The sequence below is a fragment of the Leuciscus leuciscus genome, assembly GCF_965113295.1.
Source record: "Leuciscus leuciscus genome assembly, chromosome: 7".
NCBI classification, from domain to species: domain Eukaryota; kingdom Metazoa; phylum Chordata; class Actinopteri; order Cypriniformes; family Leuciscidae; genus Leuciscus; species Leuciscus leuciscus.
Genome location: NC_138731.1, coordinates 9,327,641 through 9,346,631, shown reverse-complemented (window position 1 = coordinate 9,346,631; position 18,991 = coordinate 9,327,641). Strand labels below are relative to the sequence as shown.

The following is an 18,991-nucleotide window of genomic DNA, read 5'->3' as shown; positions in this document are numbered from 1 at the left end:
TACTACTAACACCAAAAAAAATTTTTTTATAGTAGGTGTAATAACAGAAATTAATTAGAGCTGTAATTATATGTATGTATTGTTTAAATGTAAGTACAATGTAAGAATATGCATGTACTTATAAAGTAAGTGCATTGTGTCAAATCATAGTGCATAGTTAAAGACACTTAATATAAAGTGAGACTCAGTTACTTGCCAAGGCAAAAATTATTATTATTATTTTTTTGATCTGATATTTATATTTTATTTCAGCTCACCAGAAACTAATTTTAATAGTTTTAGTTTTAGCTAAGAATAACAGTAATATTCATTTCCATGCTCAGCTGTGGTGTATTGTGGGTAAGAGCGCCTACCTTGCATGAAATCTCCCAGGGTTTAGTGACGGCACCCAGATCACATGCTGTCATCAACATCGACCTGACACAGGATCACAATCAATTACAACCAGGAATTTACAGGCATTGTATATGTGTGAAAAAGTGTGTGTGTGTGTGTGTGTGTGTGTGTGTGTGTGTGTGTGTGTGTGTGTGTGTGTGTGTGTGTGTGTGTGTGTGTGTGTGCACCATGTTCATATATGTAACTGACCTGCACATATCTCTGTGTTCCTTCACATTCCAGTTGTATTCCCCTTTATCCACTAGCTCAAAGAAGGCATTTCTGTTCCTGTGAATGGAAACTCGATGAGCTCTGTGCAGTTCACACTCCTGCCACATGGCGGCAGTACAGGGTCAAGAGAGTTTATCACATATCCTACCAACATCACCAAACCACTGCTGCAATGTGAAGCAGGAGAGTTTAACACACATGCACACAAAAGAGTTTAAGCTCATTTAAAATATATATATTTATTTTAAATTAAAAAAGGTTGCATTTCTAGTCACGAGAGGGCATGAATATTAGTGATTTCCACTACATTAAAGGCCTGTTCTTAGACATGTTGTAATGTGGTGAGAGCAAAGCTCAATATATAGTATTTTTGTTATAATTATTATTAAGAACATCATGCTTAATCTGTGCTTAATCTATTGTGTAACTGGTGAAGCTGTACTACCCTACAAAAGTTTGAGGTCAGTAAGATTTTGTATGTTTTTTTTGTGTTTTCTCTTCTGCTCACCAAGGCTGCATTTATTTGATCAAAAGTACAGTAAAAACAGTAATATTGTGAAATATTATAGCAAATTAAAACAGCTGTTTTTATGTGAATATACTTTAAAGTGTACTTTATTCCTGTGATCAAAGCTGAATTTTCAGCATCATTACTCCAGTCTTCAGTGTCACATGTTCCTTCAGAAATCATTCTAATATGATGATCTGATGCTCAAGAAACATTTATGATTATTATCAGTGTTGGAAACAGATGTGCTGCTTCATATTTCTGTGGAAACCTTGAAAGTTCAAAAGAACAGCATTTATTTGAAATATAGTCTTTTGTAACATTATAAAAGTCTTCACTGTCACTTTTCATTAATTGAAAGCATAAATATTTCTTTAAAAATATTTCTTTATATTTTCTTTATATATATACAGACCCTTTCCAAAAAAATTGAATATCATGGAAAAGTTTATTTATTTCCATAATTCCATTAAAAACGTTAAACTTCCATAGATTATAGATTCAGGGCCCACAACTTAAACGATTTCAAGTATTTAGTTGTTTATTTGTACATAATTTGGGCTTCCAGCTCATAAAACCCACGAAAACAGGATTTCAAAAGATTTGAATATTGCATGAAATCACACAGTAATTACACAGTGATACCATGGTTATTGAACCAGGTTTTGGTTATTTTGGCAGTGTGGGCAGGTGCAAATCCTGCTGGAAAATGAAGTCAGCATCTCCATAAAGCTTGTCTGCTGAAGGAAGCATGAAGTGCTCTGAAAATGTCCTGGTAGACGGCTGCGCTGACTCTGGATTTAATAAAGCACAGTGGACCAAAGTCCTCTTTTCTGATGAGAGCAAATGTTGCATCTCATTTGGAAACCAAGGTCCCAGAGTCTGGAGGAAGAATGGAGAGGCACACAATCCAAGATGCTTGAAGTCCAGTGTGAAGTTTCCACAGTCTGTGTTGGTTTGGGGAGCCATGTCATCGGCTGGTGTTGGTCCACTGTGCTGTCCACTCAACGCAGCCGTCTCTACCAGGACATTTTCAGAGCACTTCATGCTTCCTTCAGCAGACAAGCTTTATGGAGATGCTGACTTCATTTTCCAGCAGGATTTGCACCTGCCCACACTGCCAAAATAACCAAAACCTGGTTCAATGACCATGGTATCACTGTGTAATTACTGTGTGATTTCATGCAATATTCAAATTTTTTGAAATCCTGTTTTCGTGGGTTTTATGAGCTGGAAGCCCAAATTATGTACAAATAAACAACTAAATACTTGAAATCGTTTAAGTTGTGGGCCCTGAATCTATAATCTATGGAAGTTTAACGTTTTGAATGGAATTATGGAAATAAAAAAACTTTTCCATGATATTCAAATTTTTTGGAAAGGGTCTGTATATATTTCTTCATATTTCTTTTTACTGATCCCAAAACCTTTGACCGATAGTGTAGATTTGGCACATGAATATTGAATTGATTTGCGGTGAGAAAGACTATTATTATTTGCACAAGCGCAGCAGAACTCACTGGAAGTAGAGCGTTAAGTCTGTGGCCAGTATGGATTGTTTCAGGAGCTGCATGAGTTCTCCATACTCATGTGAAGACAGATTCGAGAAGATATTGTGACCCTAGAGAGACAAGGACAAAATTAAATTATTATTTTCATTCCTTTTTGTGTCATTAAATATTGTTCGGAGGATTCTGAAGACGTTTGATAGCCTGCACTGATGATGGTCATGTGTGGTAGTGTGACCATGTGTATTTATCAAACAGATACAGGTGCTTTTCAAAAACGCTGTCGTCCTACAGTACGTCAAGATAAAAAGTGGGTTTGTGTGTGAATATATATCCACACTTGACATGTATCTCTGAGTTCAAGCCACCCACACATGCTTACATCCGAATGCCTGATTAAAACTGATAAACTGATATCTAAAGTTTACACAGTGGCAGAGCCCTCATGCTGGATTCAGAGAAACACATTTCATTAAAACACACACTACACACATCCGTTTTTAGCTTGTATATTATTTTCTAAATGTTGTCATTGAGCTCAGATCCAGGTTTTACTGCAGTAAGGCTGTTTACACCTGATTTGTTAAAACGGTTCCATTTGCACTTGGCCACATACTCCACAAAATGAACATGAATCCGATCTTCAATTTCCGCATTATGCAAGTTTAAAGGTGACATATTATGCCCCTTTTCACAAGATGTAACATAAATCTATGGTGTCCCCAGAATGTCTGTGAAAGTTCAGCTCAAAATCCCCCCCAGATCATTTATTATAGCTTGTCAAATTTGTTGTTTTTGTGTGTGTCTCTTTAAATGCAAATGAGCTGTTGCTCCGCCTCCGTTCAGAAGAGGCTGATCCTTTACATAGAGACAGAGCGCAGGGGGGGGGAAACAATCAAACCGTCTCTATTGACTTTGCATTGCGAGAGGCTGCCTCTTTGTCATTTCTTGCAAAAGACAGACAAATGCCTAAAAGCTGCTGTGTGACAAGGTGTACAGCAAACAAGCTAAAAAACCCAGAAATAAGTTTTTATTAGCTCTCGACCCCAAAAAACGAGTGTTTAGGACATAAAAGTGGATACAGGCAGTTGAGACAGAGCGTCACGTGTCTCATTACTCTGAGAACTAACGTACGGCCACTGGAGGAGACCGTAATCGGCAACACAGGATAGTTTATCTTTCAGAAATATAATATATAAAACTGACATTCAGATATTTGACTCACCAGTGACCAAATGTTTAACTTACTGCACACGTAGTGTATTTTTAGTGCATACTGAGTGTCAGAATCCCACAATTTACCCATTCGTTCCAGCCTGTATCCACTTTTATGTCCTCAAACGCTCGTTTTTTGGGGTCGAGAGCTAATAAAAACTTAACTGTTTGCTGTACACCTTGTCACACAGCAGCTTTTAGGCATTATTCTGTCTTTTGTTAGAAGCAAGAAATGACAAGGAGGCAGCCTCTCGCAATGCAAAGTCAATGGAGACGGTTGGATTGTTTTCCCCCTTGGTGGGCGTGGCCTTCAGATTATGACGCGATGCGCTCTGTCTCTATGAGCTTCAGATACTCCAGCAATAACAAAACAGGCAAATCTCACTCATCTAAAATCTCAGAAATAACCAGTAGCGAGTGCAGGAGAGACTCTGAATGGTCAGTGGAGACATTTATGTAGTTGTTGTGGAGTTACATTGATTCATGTCATCGACTTGCATGTACTGTCATGTTCAACTTTTACACAAGTTGACACAGTTCCCTGTGACTGTTTTGGTCAGTAGTGTTCAGAGCTCGTCTGTGCTCAACCACAGAACAGTTTCATGCTTTGCTGGAACTTTTGCCATTGCGCTAGAACTGGTCACTGTTGTCGTTTGTGAAACCAAATGTCGGCTGGTGGGTGTAAACGTGCAGATTAAGAGGTAATATTATAATAAAATCCTCTTCCTACATCAGAAGGTGAGCAAAATCTGATCGTCTTATTTTTTGACATGCTTGCAGAGAAAGACTTATGCCGAGTTCACATTGCACGATTTTCAAAGTAGTCTTTTCACACTGCACAACTATCCGGGGTAACATTCAGTTGCTGGTGTGTTCACACACTGCACGACGCATCGGCGACAGGAGATTTCACACTGCATGACTTTCAGGAGGAAGAATCGCAGACAACTTCTGTCTCGTCCGCAAACTACGTTTCGCAACCAAACACACGCGAGAATTGATAAGGAAATAACGCAAAATCACACTTGCGTAAGACCGCAGTTCTCGCGCGAGACTGAAATTGTTATTAAAAATGATAGCCTGCAAGAAGCTTGCGATCCAAATTGTCTGTGCGCTGATTTGCAGCGAAAAGGAGAAAAAGAAAAAGATATTATGCATGAGGAAATGGTTGCGAAGGCAAGGGGAGCAAGGACTGTGTGTTCTGCAAAGAGAGTTGGGGATAAATAAACAATTTTGCAATGTGCTACTGTTGCTGCTGGTCAAGCAAATGTTTGTGCTTTGTTTCTGTTTGATATAATTGTAAATATGTCTATTAAAATACTGATATTGTGGTCTATAACTCCTCCCTGAACATCCCGCTGCCCTGTATCTTGCTCTCTCATTGGCTGTAGGTCATCGCAGATGTAGTTTTCAGTCAGAACACTTTCACACAGCAGGATTTTGAATCGCCGACTCATCTGCGATTCTCTCAGATCGCGTCTTTGATCATTCACACTGCGTGATTGTCACTCACGTGAATGAGCACCGATTTGCCTATGATTTCGGGAGTAAAATATACATTTGTGCTTCAACAACCAGATGCATTTACACTTGTCCAGTTTCATCTGGAATGCGTCTCAAACCGGATTTATATCCGTCTCGAATGCCTTTTCCGAGGGCTTTTACACTTAGTCTTTTCACGATCAGAGAAAACGCATGAAGTGACCAGGTTTAAACAGGCCCTTAAGTTCTGCTTTTCAGTAACTGCAAGGCATGATGGGAATCAAGATAAGCTACATCTCTCCCTACTCTACCAGATTAAAGAGCAGGACGACTGCTACCATTTCATTAAGGAACGGTTTAATTAACACTTGTATGTCGGCTGGTCAGTGAACGAGCTCTTCCCCAGAGGAAATGATGACCGAGGCTCATTTGTATGCAAATGACAGTGACGCAGATAAACACACTGTATCTGTAGAAAGCAATTATTCACAGTCAACAACTGTCAGTTAGCACAGGCTGTCATTTATTCACTCTCTCTCTCTCTCTCTCTCTCTCTCTCTCTCTCTCTCTCTCTCTCTCTCTCTCTCTCATCTCTCTCTCTCTCTCCTCTCTTCTCTCTCTCTCTCCCTCTCTCTCTCCTCTCTCTCTCTCTCTCTCTCTCATCTGCTTGTTACCCCTTCGTTTTCTGTGGCTACACTGGTTTAGTTTCTATGATGTATTCACTTTATTATGTATTTATTATGGTTTAAATTCTAAATGAGAATGGATTACAAACGGTTTACTGTATATTGTGGCAAAATTTCTAGAATGGAAATTTATTATACACTGTATTATAGCTTAAGTTTGAGAATGGACTGATTAAATTCTAAATTAGAATTAGTAATTGTATTATGGCTTAAGTTATAGAATGGAATTGAATGTAAAGTAAGTCTGTTGTATAATAATAATAGTTTTTAAAAATATTTTATATAATTTTTCTGTGAGGTGATAATGGATTGTTTGCCCAACAGTATTATGGTAAACTGGTTTATATTATGGCTTAAGTTCAAGAATGTTATGTTAGACTGTAACAGAATTGTACAATTGAAATTGTAGATTGTAGAATACAGAATTGTAGTTCTACAATAGAATTGATTATAAACTGCTGTATGGCTAGATCTACAACTGTTTGTATATCTATATAAAGTTTTAATTAGAATGCATTGTTAACTGTATTAATGCTTAAGTTCTAGAATGATATTTGTTTTATGGAATGTTTGCAAACTTCTAGTAAACTGATTTGTAAAATAGCTTAAGTTCTAAAATGTCAATTAATTTGAACTGTACTGTAGCTTAATTAATTAACTGTTAACTGTTTGTGTTAAAGCTCTGAGATGGAGCATATTGCAAACAGTTTTTAAAGTCGGCATAAAACGGAAATTTCCGACTGTGTTTTCTTCTCAATTGTGACATAAATCGAGTGAACGGCTTCTCCAAAGAGAAGAAAATGTAGGGCGGGATTGATTTTGTCCATTGGGAATTAGAGCTTAATGAATCTGTATAAAATGAGATTAAAAAAAAAAAAATAGAGCATATGTGTTCACGATTCTGAACAGATAATTAAACAAAATACACATGTAATTTACTAGAGATTCGGTCAAAATGCTGCACTCTATTTTAAAAGCATTCTTAAAAAAAAAGCTTTTGAATGAACAATTCAATGACAATCACATTTTTAACGGTCACTTGTCGCCACCTACTGGCATAACGATGTAATTGATACAATTGTTATTTGAAGCATCAAGTTTACTTTCAAAAGGTGATTTTGCTCTATTTTGATCACTACCGGAGACATCAGTGTTTATATCCGGACTATAAACTTTTATCCCAGTTACTTCTGTGGTCATTTGAATTATTATAACATTGAATTATGAAATAACGTTACTCTGGGGTTGAAAACACGGTTTGTGAAGCTGTTTCATATCTATACATGACAACTGCTCTCTCTGGATCAGCAGCAGCACAAACACAGATCTGAATCACCATGATCAGACTCATCAAAGCTTTAATAAACACAGATCTGAATCACCGTGATCAGACTCATCAAAGCTTTAATAAACACAGATCTGAATCACCGTGATCAGACTCATCTAAGCTTTAATAAACACAGATCTGAATCACCGTGATCAGACTCAAATCTTTAATAAACACAGGTCTGAATCACCGTGATCAGACTCATCAAAGCTTTAATAAACACAGATCTGAATCACCGTGATCAGACTCAAAGCTTTAATAAAGACAGATCTGAATCACTGTGATCAGACTCAAAGCTTTAATAAACACAGATCTGAATCACTGTGATCAGACTCAAAGCTTTAATAAACACAGATCTGAATCACTGTGATCAGACTCATCAAAGCTTTAATAAACACAGATCTGAATCACCGTGATCAGACTCAAAGCTTTAATAAACACAGATCTGAATCACCGTGATCAGACTCAAAGCTTTAATAAACACAGATCTGAATCACTGTGATCAGACTCAAAGCTTTAATAAACACAGATCTGAATCACTGTGATCAGACTCATCTAAGCTTTAATAAACACAGATCTGAATCACCGTGATCAGACTCATCAAAGCTTTAATAAACACAGATCTGAATCACCATGATCAGACTCATCAAAGCTTTAATAACACAGATCTGAATCACTGTGATCAGACTCAAAGCTTTAATAAACACAGATCTGAATCACTGTGATCAGACTCATCAAAGCTTTAATAAACACAGATCTGAATCACCGTGATCAGACTCATCAAAGCTTTAATAAACACAGATCTGAATCACTGTGATCAGACTCAAAGCTTTAATAAACACAGATCTGAATCACAGTGATCAGACTCAAAGCTTTAATAAACACAGATCTGAATCACTGTGATCAGACTCATCAAAGCTTTAATAAACACAGATCTGAATCACCGTGATCAGACTCATCAAAGCTTTAATAAACACAGATCTGAATCACTGTGATCAGACTCAAAGCTTTAATAAACACAGATCTGAATCACAGTGATCAGACTCATCAAAGCTTTAATAAACACAGATCTGAATCACTGTGATCAGACTCATCTAAGCTTTAATAAACACAGATCTGAATCACTGTGATCAGACTTAAAGCTTTAATAAACACAGATCTGAATCACTGTGATCAGACTTAAAGCTTTAATAAACACAGATCTGAATCACTGTGATCAGACTCATCAAAGCTTTAATAAACACAGATCTGAATCACTGTGATCAGACTCATCAAAGCTTTAATAAACACAGATCTGAATCACTGTGATCAGACTCATCAAAGCTTTAATAAACACAGATCTGAATCACCGTGATCAGACTCATCAAAGCTTTAATAAACACAGATCTGAATCACTGTGATCAGACTCATCAAAGCTTTAATAAACACAGATCTGAATCACCGTGATCAGACTCATCAAAGCTTTAATAAACACAGATCTGAATCACCGTGATCAGACTCATCAAAGCTTTAATAAACACAGATCTGAATCAATGTGATCAGACTCAAAGCTTTAATAAACACAGATCTGAATCACTGTGATCAGACTCATCAAAGCTTTAATAAACACAGATCTGAATCACTGTGATCAGACTCATCAAAGCTTTAATAAACACAGATCTGAATCACTGTGATCAGACTCATCAAAGCTTTAATAAACACAGATCTGAATCACTGTGATCAGACTCATCAAAGCTTTAATAAACACAGATCTAAATCACTGTGATCAGACTCATCAAAGCTTTAATAAACACAGATCTGAATCACTGTGATCAGACTCATCAAAGCTTTAATAAACACAGATCTGAATCACTGTGATCAGACTCATCAAAGCTTTAATAAACACAGATCTGAATCACCGTGATCAGACTCATCAAAGCTTTAATAAACACAGATCTGAATCACCGTGATCAGACTCATCAAAGCTTTAATAAACACAGATCTGAATCACCGTGATCAGACTCATCAAAGCTTTAATAAACACAGATCTGAATCACCGTGATCAGACTCATCAAAGCTTTAATAAACACAGATCTGAATCACCGTGATCAGACTCATCAAAGCTTTAATAAACACAGATCTGAATCACCGTGATCAGACTCAAAGCTTTAATAAACACAGATCTGAATCACCGTGATCAGACTCAAAGCTTTAATAAACACAGATCTGAATCACCGTGATCAGACTCAAAGCTTTAATAAACACAGATCTGAATCACCGTGATCAGACTCATCAAAGCTTTAATAAACACAGATCTGAATCACTGTGATCAGACTCATCAAAGCTTTAATAAGCACAGATCTGAATCACCATGATCAGACTCATCAAAGCTTTAATAAACACAGATCTGAATCACCGTGATCAGACTCATCAAAGCTTTAATAAACACAGATCTGAATCACTGTGATCAGACTCAAAGCTTTAATAAACACAGGTCTGAATCACTGTGATCAGACTCATCAAAGCTTTAATAAACACAGGTCTGAATCACTGTGATCAGACTCATCAAAGCTTTAATAAACACAGATCTGAATCACTGTCATTTAGGAATAAGATCATGTGGGTGTTTGAATTGAGATTGAGATCTTTTAATGATTAATCATGCAACTCTTGTTGGATCGTTTTTGTTGTTGTTGTTGTTGTTGTTTTTTAAATGATGTGCACATATAAATCATTTATAATAAACACTGCAACATTCCATAAAACACGAACCGTCAATTTTGATTTCATGGTGACTTTAGGTTTACCTCGCTCTGCAGGATCATGACAGCGTGGTTGAAGTGATGGTGCTCTAGAGTGGCCGATGTCCCGTAGAGAAGAGACAGAGCTGATCCCGTCCTGAGAAAGACACAGATGATGTTGTGTTTCTGAGGTGAAACCGAATCCACTCAAAGCTCATGTGTGCAGTGATGAAGACATGTTACACTCCAACACAGATCCTGCATGCTTCCTGAACACATTCGGCTTTAAAAAGATGCCAGACTTGAGTCTTGTTATGGGGCAGTGCTTGAGTCTCACTTGGCCTGGAAAGCGTTGTTGGTTCCTCTGTGGTCCAGATCATGGCAGACGCAGCCCACGATCAGAGCCAGAATCTCCATCTCCGTCAGAGTCTCCTGGAAGCCGGCCGTCTGCAGACACACCAACAACAGTGAGACAGAGATGAGGAAAACACACACACACTCACACACACGCCATACTTGTGAGGACCTCCATAGGCGTAATGTTTTTTACACTGTACAAACTGTATATTCTCTCTCCTTACACTAACCCTATCTCTAAACCTACCCATCACACAAAACTTTCTGCATTTTTACATTTTCCAAAAAAAATGTTTTGTCATTTGGTCCCCACAATGTAATATAATATAAAACCTGTCACACACACTCACACACTCACACAAACACTCTCACACACACACACACACACACACACACACACACACACACACACACACACACACACACACACACACACACACACACACACACACACACACACACACACACACACACACACACACACACACACACACTCACACTCACACTCACACACACACACACACACACACACACAGAGTAGAGTTCCTCACCGTCAGCATGGAAAACATGCACTGGCAAACGTTGAAAGCGTGTCTCCAGTTATGATACAGAACCATGCGATAGTTCTTCCTCACGGTCAGCAGCCACCGACAGAGTGTCTGAAACAGAAGAAATATGATGTTACAGTTTTTGCCCATTGCTTACACATAAAACCGAATGCTTATATCAATGCCTCAATACCTAAACTTCTTGTAGCATACCTTAAACACAGTGTAACCATAGCTTAAACACATTGTCAACTTTGCAATTTGTTTGCAATTCTGTAACACACTTATTGCGAAACACTACACACGTTTTCTTACATTAGACACTTTATTATTGGGAAAACACTGTTCAAAATGCAAAACTCATCTGGCAATTGTAGGCACTTACATACACACCTGAAAACTATGAGGTGCCCCTAGGGACATTATTCAGAATTACCATGCATATACATGTACTTTTCCTCTCACATACACATATGAAACCAAATTCATTCACATAATATAATGAAATGCTCACACACATACAAGTGAAATGCTTTTACAAACACAACTGAAACGCTCTCATGCATACAACTGAAAATATTACGCTCACACACACAACTGAAACGCTCACACACACACAACTGAAATGCTCTCATACATACAACTGAAAATATTACGCTCACACACACACAACTGAAACACTCACACACACACAACTGAAATGCTCACACACATACAAGTGAAATGCTTTTACAAACACAAGTGAAACGCTCTCATACATACAGCTGAAAATATTACGCTCACACACACAACTGAAATGCTCTCACACACACAACTGAAATGCTCTCACACACACAACTGAAACGCTCACACACACACAAGTGAAACGCTCTCACACACACAACTGAAACGCTCACACACACACACACAACTGAAATGCTCACACACATACAAGTGAAATGCTTTTACAAACACAACTGAAACGCTCTCACTTACACAACTGAAAAGCATTTCAGAATGATGTTGTATGCAAGCATTTCAGTTGTGTGTGTGAGAGCGTTTCACTTGTAGGTGTGTGAGCATTTCAGTGGTGTGTGTGAGAGCATTTCAGTGGTGTGTGTGAGAGCATTTCAGTGGTGTGTGTGAGAGCATTTCAGTTGAAACGGAAGGTGGTTAAAGTCTCCAGTCCAGTTGGTGGCAGTAGTGCACCTCAAGACGAAGAACTAGAAGCTGACTGTTGAAAGAAAGCATAGTAAACTAGCGCAAGTTGGCCATAAATTCACAGATTCGAACTTCCCGGGTCAATAACTCGTGAGCTAAACGTTGTTAATACACAATTATACTACAGGGCCGTTGAATGCTTGAATCTGATTGGTTGACGAACGTTCTAAGGTGTGCATTATTTTCAGGGAAACGCACGGCTAAAGTAGTTCCAGGCAGGTCTTGACCGCATTACAGTTCCATATCACTTCGCGTAGTCAACTGTAATAACGGAAAATAGGATACAAATCATAACAAGAAAAAGCATTTCGCCCCATGCGCTTGATCTGCAATTTTCAATGTCTAGCTTCACAATCAATAGAAACATGCAGTTTAATTTGAATAAATAAACTATAAAGTCCTATCTATAATCAATAGAAAATTAAACTGAATATAGGCTAAATAAATGGATAGTCCTGCAGCACGGATTTTTATTGCAGATAATTTAACAAATAAATAATTATTGATAGGCCTACTTGTTAAAAGGGCTTTGGGTTTCATTTATTTGGCTAGTCTACTGTCATCTGTCAATAATAGAAAGAAAAAAAGAATTCATTAAAACGAATTGAATTAATTAATAAATAATAATATTGACGCACATGCTTTTCTGTCTCATTATTGCAACATCTCTCTCTAATAACTGCATTAATAACTGCATAAAGCCGGGAACACACTTTAAGGCCGGTTATGAATGTAATTTGATACTTTGACTGATCATGCCCGCGCGTGTTCAGCGCGTTCAGTCTGTGTTCAAAGTCGGTGTTTAAAATCTGCTGCAGTCGATGAAAACAGTCAGAGAATGGGTCAGCTAGTCGTGTGTCCCCAGCATTAGTCTGCTATCAGCGGCTCAAACCTCTGTTACTAACTCTGAAATGACGTTTTGGAATTAGCAACGGAGGCATGGGATTAGATGCGTAAGAAATTAGTCCTTCATACAAGAGCGTTTTAATGACAAAAACTTTACAAACGTCTTGAAATACATAATCTGAACAATGTTTCGAGGTGTGGTAACTGTAGTATAAGCGGAATAATTGACTTCAGGCCGTTGAATTATTAGAAAAATAATGCACACCCGAGGTGTAACGGCCACTCCGCTTCGCGTCGTGACCGCATTACCACCTCGGGTGTGCATTATTTTTCTAATAATTCAACGGCCTGTCGTCAATTATTCCTTACATAACACCTTGTTTTAATCGTAGTAATGTAGACAAGCAGCTGCAACCTAATTTTCCTCAAAACGAGCTTTCCCTCGCAGTGGACAAAACACATTGAACACTATGCGCAGGCGGCAGAGAGGCAGATCCGAAGGGACCGGTTATACTACAAAACTTATTTTGAATAAATATAATTTTATGATTATTATTTATGAAAAATATTAAATAACTGCACTGTAATTCACTTTATTGTTGAAAAATTCAGTTCGCACATCACTGCTGTCCTGATGGTTATACTACAACACTAATTTTGAATAAATATATTTTATGATTATTATTTATGAAAAATATTCAATAACTTCACTGTAATTCACTGTATTGTTGCCAAATTCAGTTCGCACATCACTGCTGTCCTGATGGTTATACTACAACTTATTTTTGAAAAAAAAAGTTTCTTTTTGATGATTTTTATTATGAAAAATATTCAATAACTGCACTGTAATTCACTTTATTGTTGACAAATTCAGTTCGCACATCACTGCTGTCCTGATGGTTATACTACAACACTAATTTTGAATAAATATATTTTTATGATTATTATTTATGAAAAATATTCAATAACTGCACTGTAATTCACTGTATTGTTGCCAAATTCAGTTCGCACATCACTGCTGTCCTGATGGTTATACCACAACTTATTTAAAAAAAATATATATTTTTGATGATTTTTATTATGAAAAATATTCAATAACTGCACTGTAATTCACTGTATTGTTGCCAAATTCAGTTCGCACATCTCTGCTGTCCTGATGGTTATACTACAATTTATTTTGAAAAAAAAAAGTTTCTTTTTGATGATTTTTATTATGAAAAATATTCAATAACTTCACTGTAATTCACTGTATTGTTGCCAAATTCAGTTCGCACATCACTGATGCCCTGATGGTTATACTACAACTTATTTTGAAAAAAATAAAATATTTTTGATGATTTTTATTATGAAAAATATTCAATAACTTCACTGTAATTCACTGTATTGTTGCCAAATTCAGTTCGCACATCACTGATGCCCTGATGGTTATACTACAATTTATTTTGAAAAAAAAAAAAGTTTCTTTTTGATAATTTTTATTATGAAAAATATTCAATAACTGCACTGTAATTCACTGTATTGTTGCCAAATTCAGTTCGCTCATCACTGATGCCCTGATGGTTATACTACAACTTATTTTGAAAAAAAAAAAGTTTCTATTTGATGATTTTTATTATGAAAAATATTCAGTAACCACTGTAATTCACTGTATTGTTGCCAAATTCAGGTTATACATCACTGATGCCCTGATGGTTATACTACAACACTTATTTTGGGGAAAATATATTTATTTTAAATTGTATATACAATTGTAAATGTTTGTAACTTCACTCTAATTCAAAACTTCACTGTATACAATTAAAAAAATTTTTTTCAAAAATAAGTGTAGTATAACCATCAGGACAGCAGTGATGTGCGAACTGAATTTGGCAACAATACAGTGAATAACAGTGAAGTTATTGAATATTTTTCATAAATAATAATCATAAAAAATATTCAAAAATATATTTATTCAAAATAAATGTTGTAGTATAATCATCAGGGCATCAGTGATGTGTGAACTGAATTTGATGACACTATAGTGTGTAACAGAGAAATTATTGACTGTTTTCGTAGTAACGCTTTTCGGGTTTTGCACTTTGCAGACGGTCCCTTCGGATCTGCCTCTCTGCCGCCTTTACTCTTCACGTCACATTACTACGATTAAAACGAGGTGTTATTTGTGTATTAACAACATTTAGCTCACGAGTTATTGACCCGGGAAGTTCGAATCTGTGAATTTATGGCCAACTTGCGCTAGTTTACTATGCTTTCTTTCAACAGTCAGCTTCTAGTTCTTCGTCTTGAGGTGCACTACTGCCACCAACTGGACTGGAGACTTTAACCACCTTCCGTTTCAACTGAAATGCTCTCACACACACCACTGAAATGCTCTCACACACACCACTGAAATGCTCACACACCTACAAGTGAAACGCTCTCACACACACAACTGAAATGCTCTCACACACACACAACTGAAATGCTTTTCAGTTGTGTGTGTGAGAGCATTTCAGTTGTGTTTGTGAAAGCATTTCACTTGTATGTGTGTGAGCATTTCAGTTGTGTGTGTGAGAGCATTTCAGTTGTGTGTGTGAGAGCATTTCAGTTGTGTTTGTGAAAGCATTTCACTTGTATGTGTGTGAGCATTTCAGTTGTGTGTGTGAGAGTGTTTCAGTTGTGTTTGTGAAAGCATTTCACTTGTATGTGTGTGAGCATTTCAGTTGTGTGTATGAGAGTGTTTCAGTTGTGTGTGTGAGCATAATATTTTCAGTTGTATGTATGAGAGCGTTTCAGTTGTGTGTGTGTGTGAGCATTTCAGTTGTGTGTGTGAGAGTGTTTCAGTTGTGTGTGTGAGCATAATATTTTCAGTTGTATGTATGAGAGCGTTTCAGTTGTGTGTGTGTGAGCGTTTCAGTTGTGTGTGTGTGAGCGTTTCAGTTGTGTGTGTGAGCGTAATATTTTCAGTTGTATGCATGAGAGCGTTTCAGTTGTGTTTGTAAAAGCATTTCACTTGTATGTGTGTGAGCATTTTATTATATTATGTGAATGAATTTGGTTTCATATGTGTATGTGAGAGGAAAAGTACATGTATATGCATGGTAATTCTGAATAATGTCCCTAGGGGCACCTCATAGAAAACACTTGCTCAGAAAACAGAACACCAATCGGTTTCTACTCCAGACTGTACCTACTGTATGTGTCACATGATTCTGTATCATATTACAGTATTACTGTACTATACAAAAATGGGTAGATTGTGTGTATGGTTTTGTTGCAAGATTTTCATTTTTAGAAAGGAGTGTTAAGTTTTGATTGCAGTGTTTCGTTTTGTCATAGATGTGAGTTGTTAATCTCAAAGTGCTATGTCTGATTGGCTTGTGTGTAGAGTTTTGACATAATGAGCCAAATTCTGCAAAAAGTGTATAAGCAATAGGCAAAAACTGTAAAATACAAAATAAAGAGGCCTTTTGTACAACAGAATACTGTCCTCTAATCTGATTGGCCGAGAGTGCTGATATACAGCATATCAACATGTTTACAGTAACTATTAGCACTTTTGAAAAAACTGGCCAAATTTTGTTGCTTAATAATGAGCTTTATTCTATTTTACTTTAGTAGATCACTGTACTGTAGGCTCACGGTCTTGCGGATATTCAGTACAACAGCACTATTGTGTGTGTGTGTGATACTGCTGAGTAAAGAAATGCAAACGTGTGTGTACCTCATAGTCTATTTTGAATTTCTGCACCATTCCCAGCTCCATAAACATCCTGAGAGCTGCAGTGACCATAGCGTCCACATCCAGAGAGAAGTCATCAAACCATAGTTTATCAATGCCCAGCTCACACACTAGAGGGATGTTCGCTGCCTGAGGAAAGAACAATAGAGAGAGTGTGTGTGCGTGTGTGTACGCAGAAAAGAGTTTGCTCCTGCATGCTTTGAAGCAGATGCTTTGTGAACGGAACGAAACTAGCGTCAGGGTTTTCTGTAATTCGTGTGTGAAGCTCACAGTGATAATGAGACACTACGATAGATTCACACACACATTCACAGATCTAATGAGGGACTGCTGGCAGGAGGAGCTGTGCGTTATGTTGTGGCGTCATTAACACTTTATAATTGTGGATATTTACTAATATACTTCTTCATACTCTACACCCATGAAGAAGATTGAGAAGAAGAGACTGAACATCCGACATGATATTTTGAACTGCACTGGAAATTTTTTCCCAAAATAAATGTACTATTATAAAGACAATCCAAATCAAACTATGTTTTGCTCAATAGTTTATGTAAAATTATGCTGCCATTTACTCAACCATATATACACTCACCTAAAGGATTATTAGGAACACCATACTAATACTGTGTTTGACCCCCCTTCGCCTTCAGAACTGCCTTTATTCTACGTGGCATTGATTCAACAAGGTGCTGAAAGCATTTTTTTTTAAATGTTGGCCCATATTGATAGGATAGCATCTTGCAGTTGATGGAGATTTGTGGGATGCACATCCAGGGCACGAAGCTCCCGTTCGACCACATCCCAAAGATGCTCTATTGGGTTGAGATCTGGTGACTATGGGGGCCATTTTAGTACAGTGAACTCATTGTCATGTTCAAGAAACCAATTTGAAATGATTCGAGCTTTGTGACATGGTGCATTATCCTGCTGGAAGTAGCCATCAGAGGATGGGTAAATGGTGGTCATAAAGGAATGGACATGGTCAGAAACAATGCTCAGGTAGGCCGTGGCATTTAAACAATGCCCAATTGGCACTAAGGGGCCTAAAGTGTGCCAAGAAAACATCCCCCACACCATTACACCACCACCACCAGCCTGCACAGTGGTAACAAGGCATGATGGATCCATGTTCTCATTCTGTTTACGCCAAATTCTGACTCTACCATCTGAATGTCTCAACATAAATCGAGACTCATCAGACCAGGCAACATTTTTCCACTCTTCAACTGTCCAATTTTGGTGAGCTTGTGCAAATTGTAGCCTCTTTTTCCTATTTGTAGTGGAGATGAGTGGTACCCGGTGGGGTCTTCTGCTGTTGTAGCCCATCCGCCTCAAGGATGTGCGTGTTGTGGCTTCACAAATGCTTTGCTGCATACCTCGGTTGTAACGAGTGGTTATTTCAGTCAAAGTTGCTCTTCTATCAGCTTGAATCAGTCGGCCCATTCTCCTCTGACCTCTAGCATCAACAAGGCATTTTCGCCCACAGGACTGCCGCATACTGGATGTTTTTCCCTTTTCACACCATTCTTTGTAAACTCTAGAAATGGTTGTGCGTGAAAATCCCAGTAACTGAGCAGATTGTGAAATACTCAGACCGGCCCGTCTGGCACCAACAACCATGCCACGCTCAAAATTGCTTAAATCACCTTTCTTTCCCATTCTGACATTCAGTTTGGAGTTCAGGAGAATGTCTTGACCAGGACCACACCCCTAAATGCATTGAAGCAACTGCCATGTGATTGGTTGATTAGATAATTGCATTAATGAGAAATTGAACAGGTGTTCCTAATAATCCTTTAGGTGAGTGTATATCAACCCCATATTGTTTATTATTTCCATCAAGCACAAAAGGAAATGTTTAGCAGAATGTCTGAGTTACTCTACTACTAAAGCTACTGAGCTACTACTCTAAAATTTGCATCATGAAAATACTTTTAATATAGTATAAATAGTATTTAGTATAGTTTTAATATAACTGTTACTATTACAGATCTCAATGTGTGTGTGTTTGTGTGTGTGTGTGTGTGTGTGTGTGTGTGTGTGTGTGTGTGTGTGTGTGTGTGTGTGTGTGTGTGTGTGTGTGTGTGTGTGTGTGTGTGTGTGTGTGTGTGTGTGTGTGTGTGTGTGTGTGTATATAAAAAATTGTGGTGGTATTTATTACTATTTACTGTTTTAGGAGAGGAAAATCAAAAGGGACTTTTACTTTTAGCTTTTATTTTGTTATATTTTTATTTTTATTTTTGTATATTATATTTGATTTGTTA

The 18,991-nt window shown here is 37.5% G+C and overlaps 1 protein-coding gene across 2 annotated transcripts in view; it reads right to left on the bottom strand.

Moving 5' to 3' along the window:
- The window catches only part of pde11a (phosphodiesterase 11a), a 100,065-nt gene that overhangs the window by 21,384 nt on the left and 59,690 nt on the right, over nucleotides 1-18,991 (bottom strand). For both annotated transcript variants that reach the window (XM_082176089.1, XM_082176088.1), the window contains exons 11-17: nucleotides 16,707-16,853; nucleotides 10,961-11,068; nucleotides 10,390-10,499; nucleotides 10,119-10,209; nucleotides 2,635-2,735; nucleotides 586-663; nucleotides 354-417 (exon numbers count right to left, since the gene is read on the bottom strand). In XM_082176089.1, coding sequence (XP_082032215.1) covers nucleotides 354-417; nucleotides 586-663; nucleotides 2,635-2,735; nucleotides 10,119-10,209; nucleotides 10,390-10,499; nucleotides 10,961-11,068; nucleotides 16,707-16,853 — 699 coding nt within the window. The remainder of the gene's footprint in view (nucleotides 1-353; nucleotides 418-585; nucleotides 664-2,634; nucleotides 2,736-10,118; nucleotides 10,210-10,389; nucleotides 10,500-10,960; nucleotides 11,069-16,706; nucleotides 16,854-18,991) is intronic.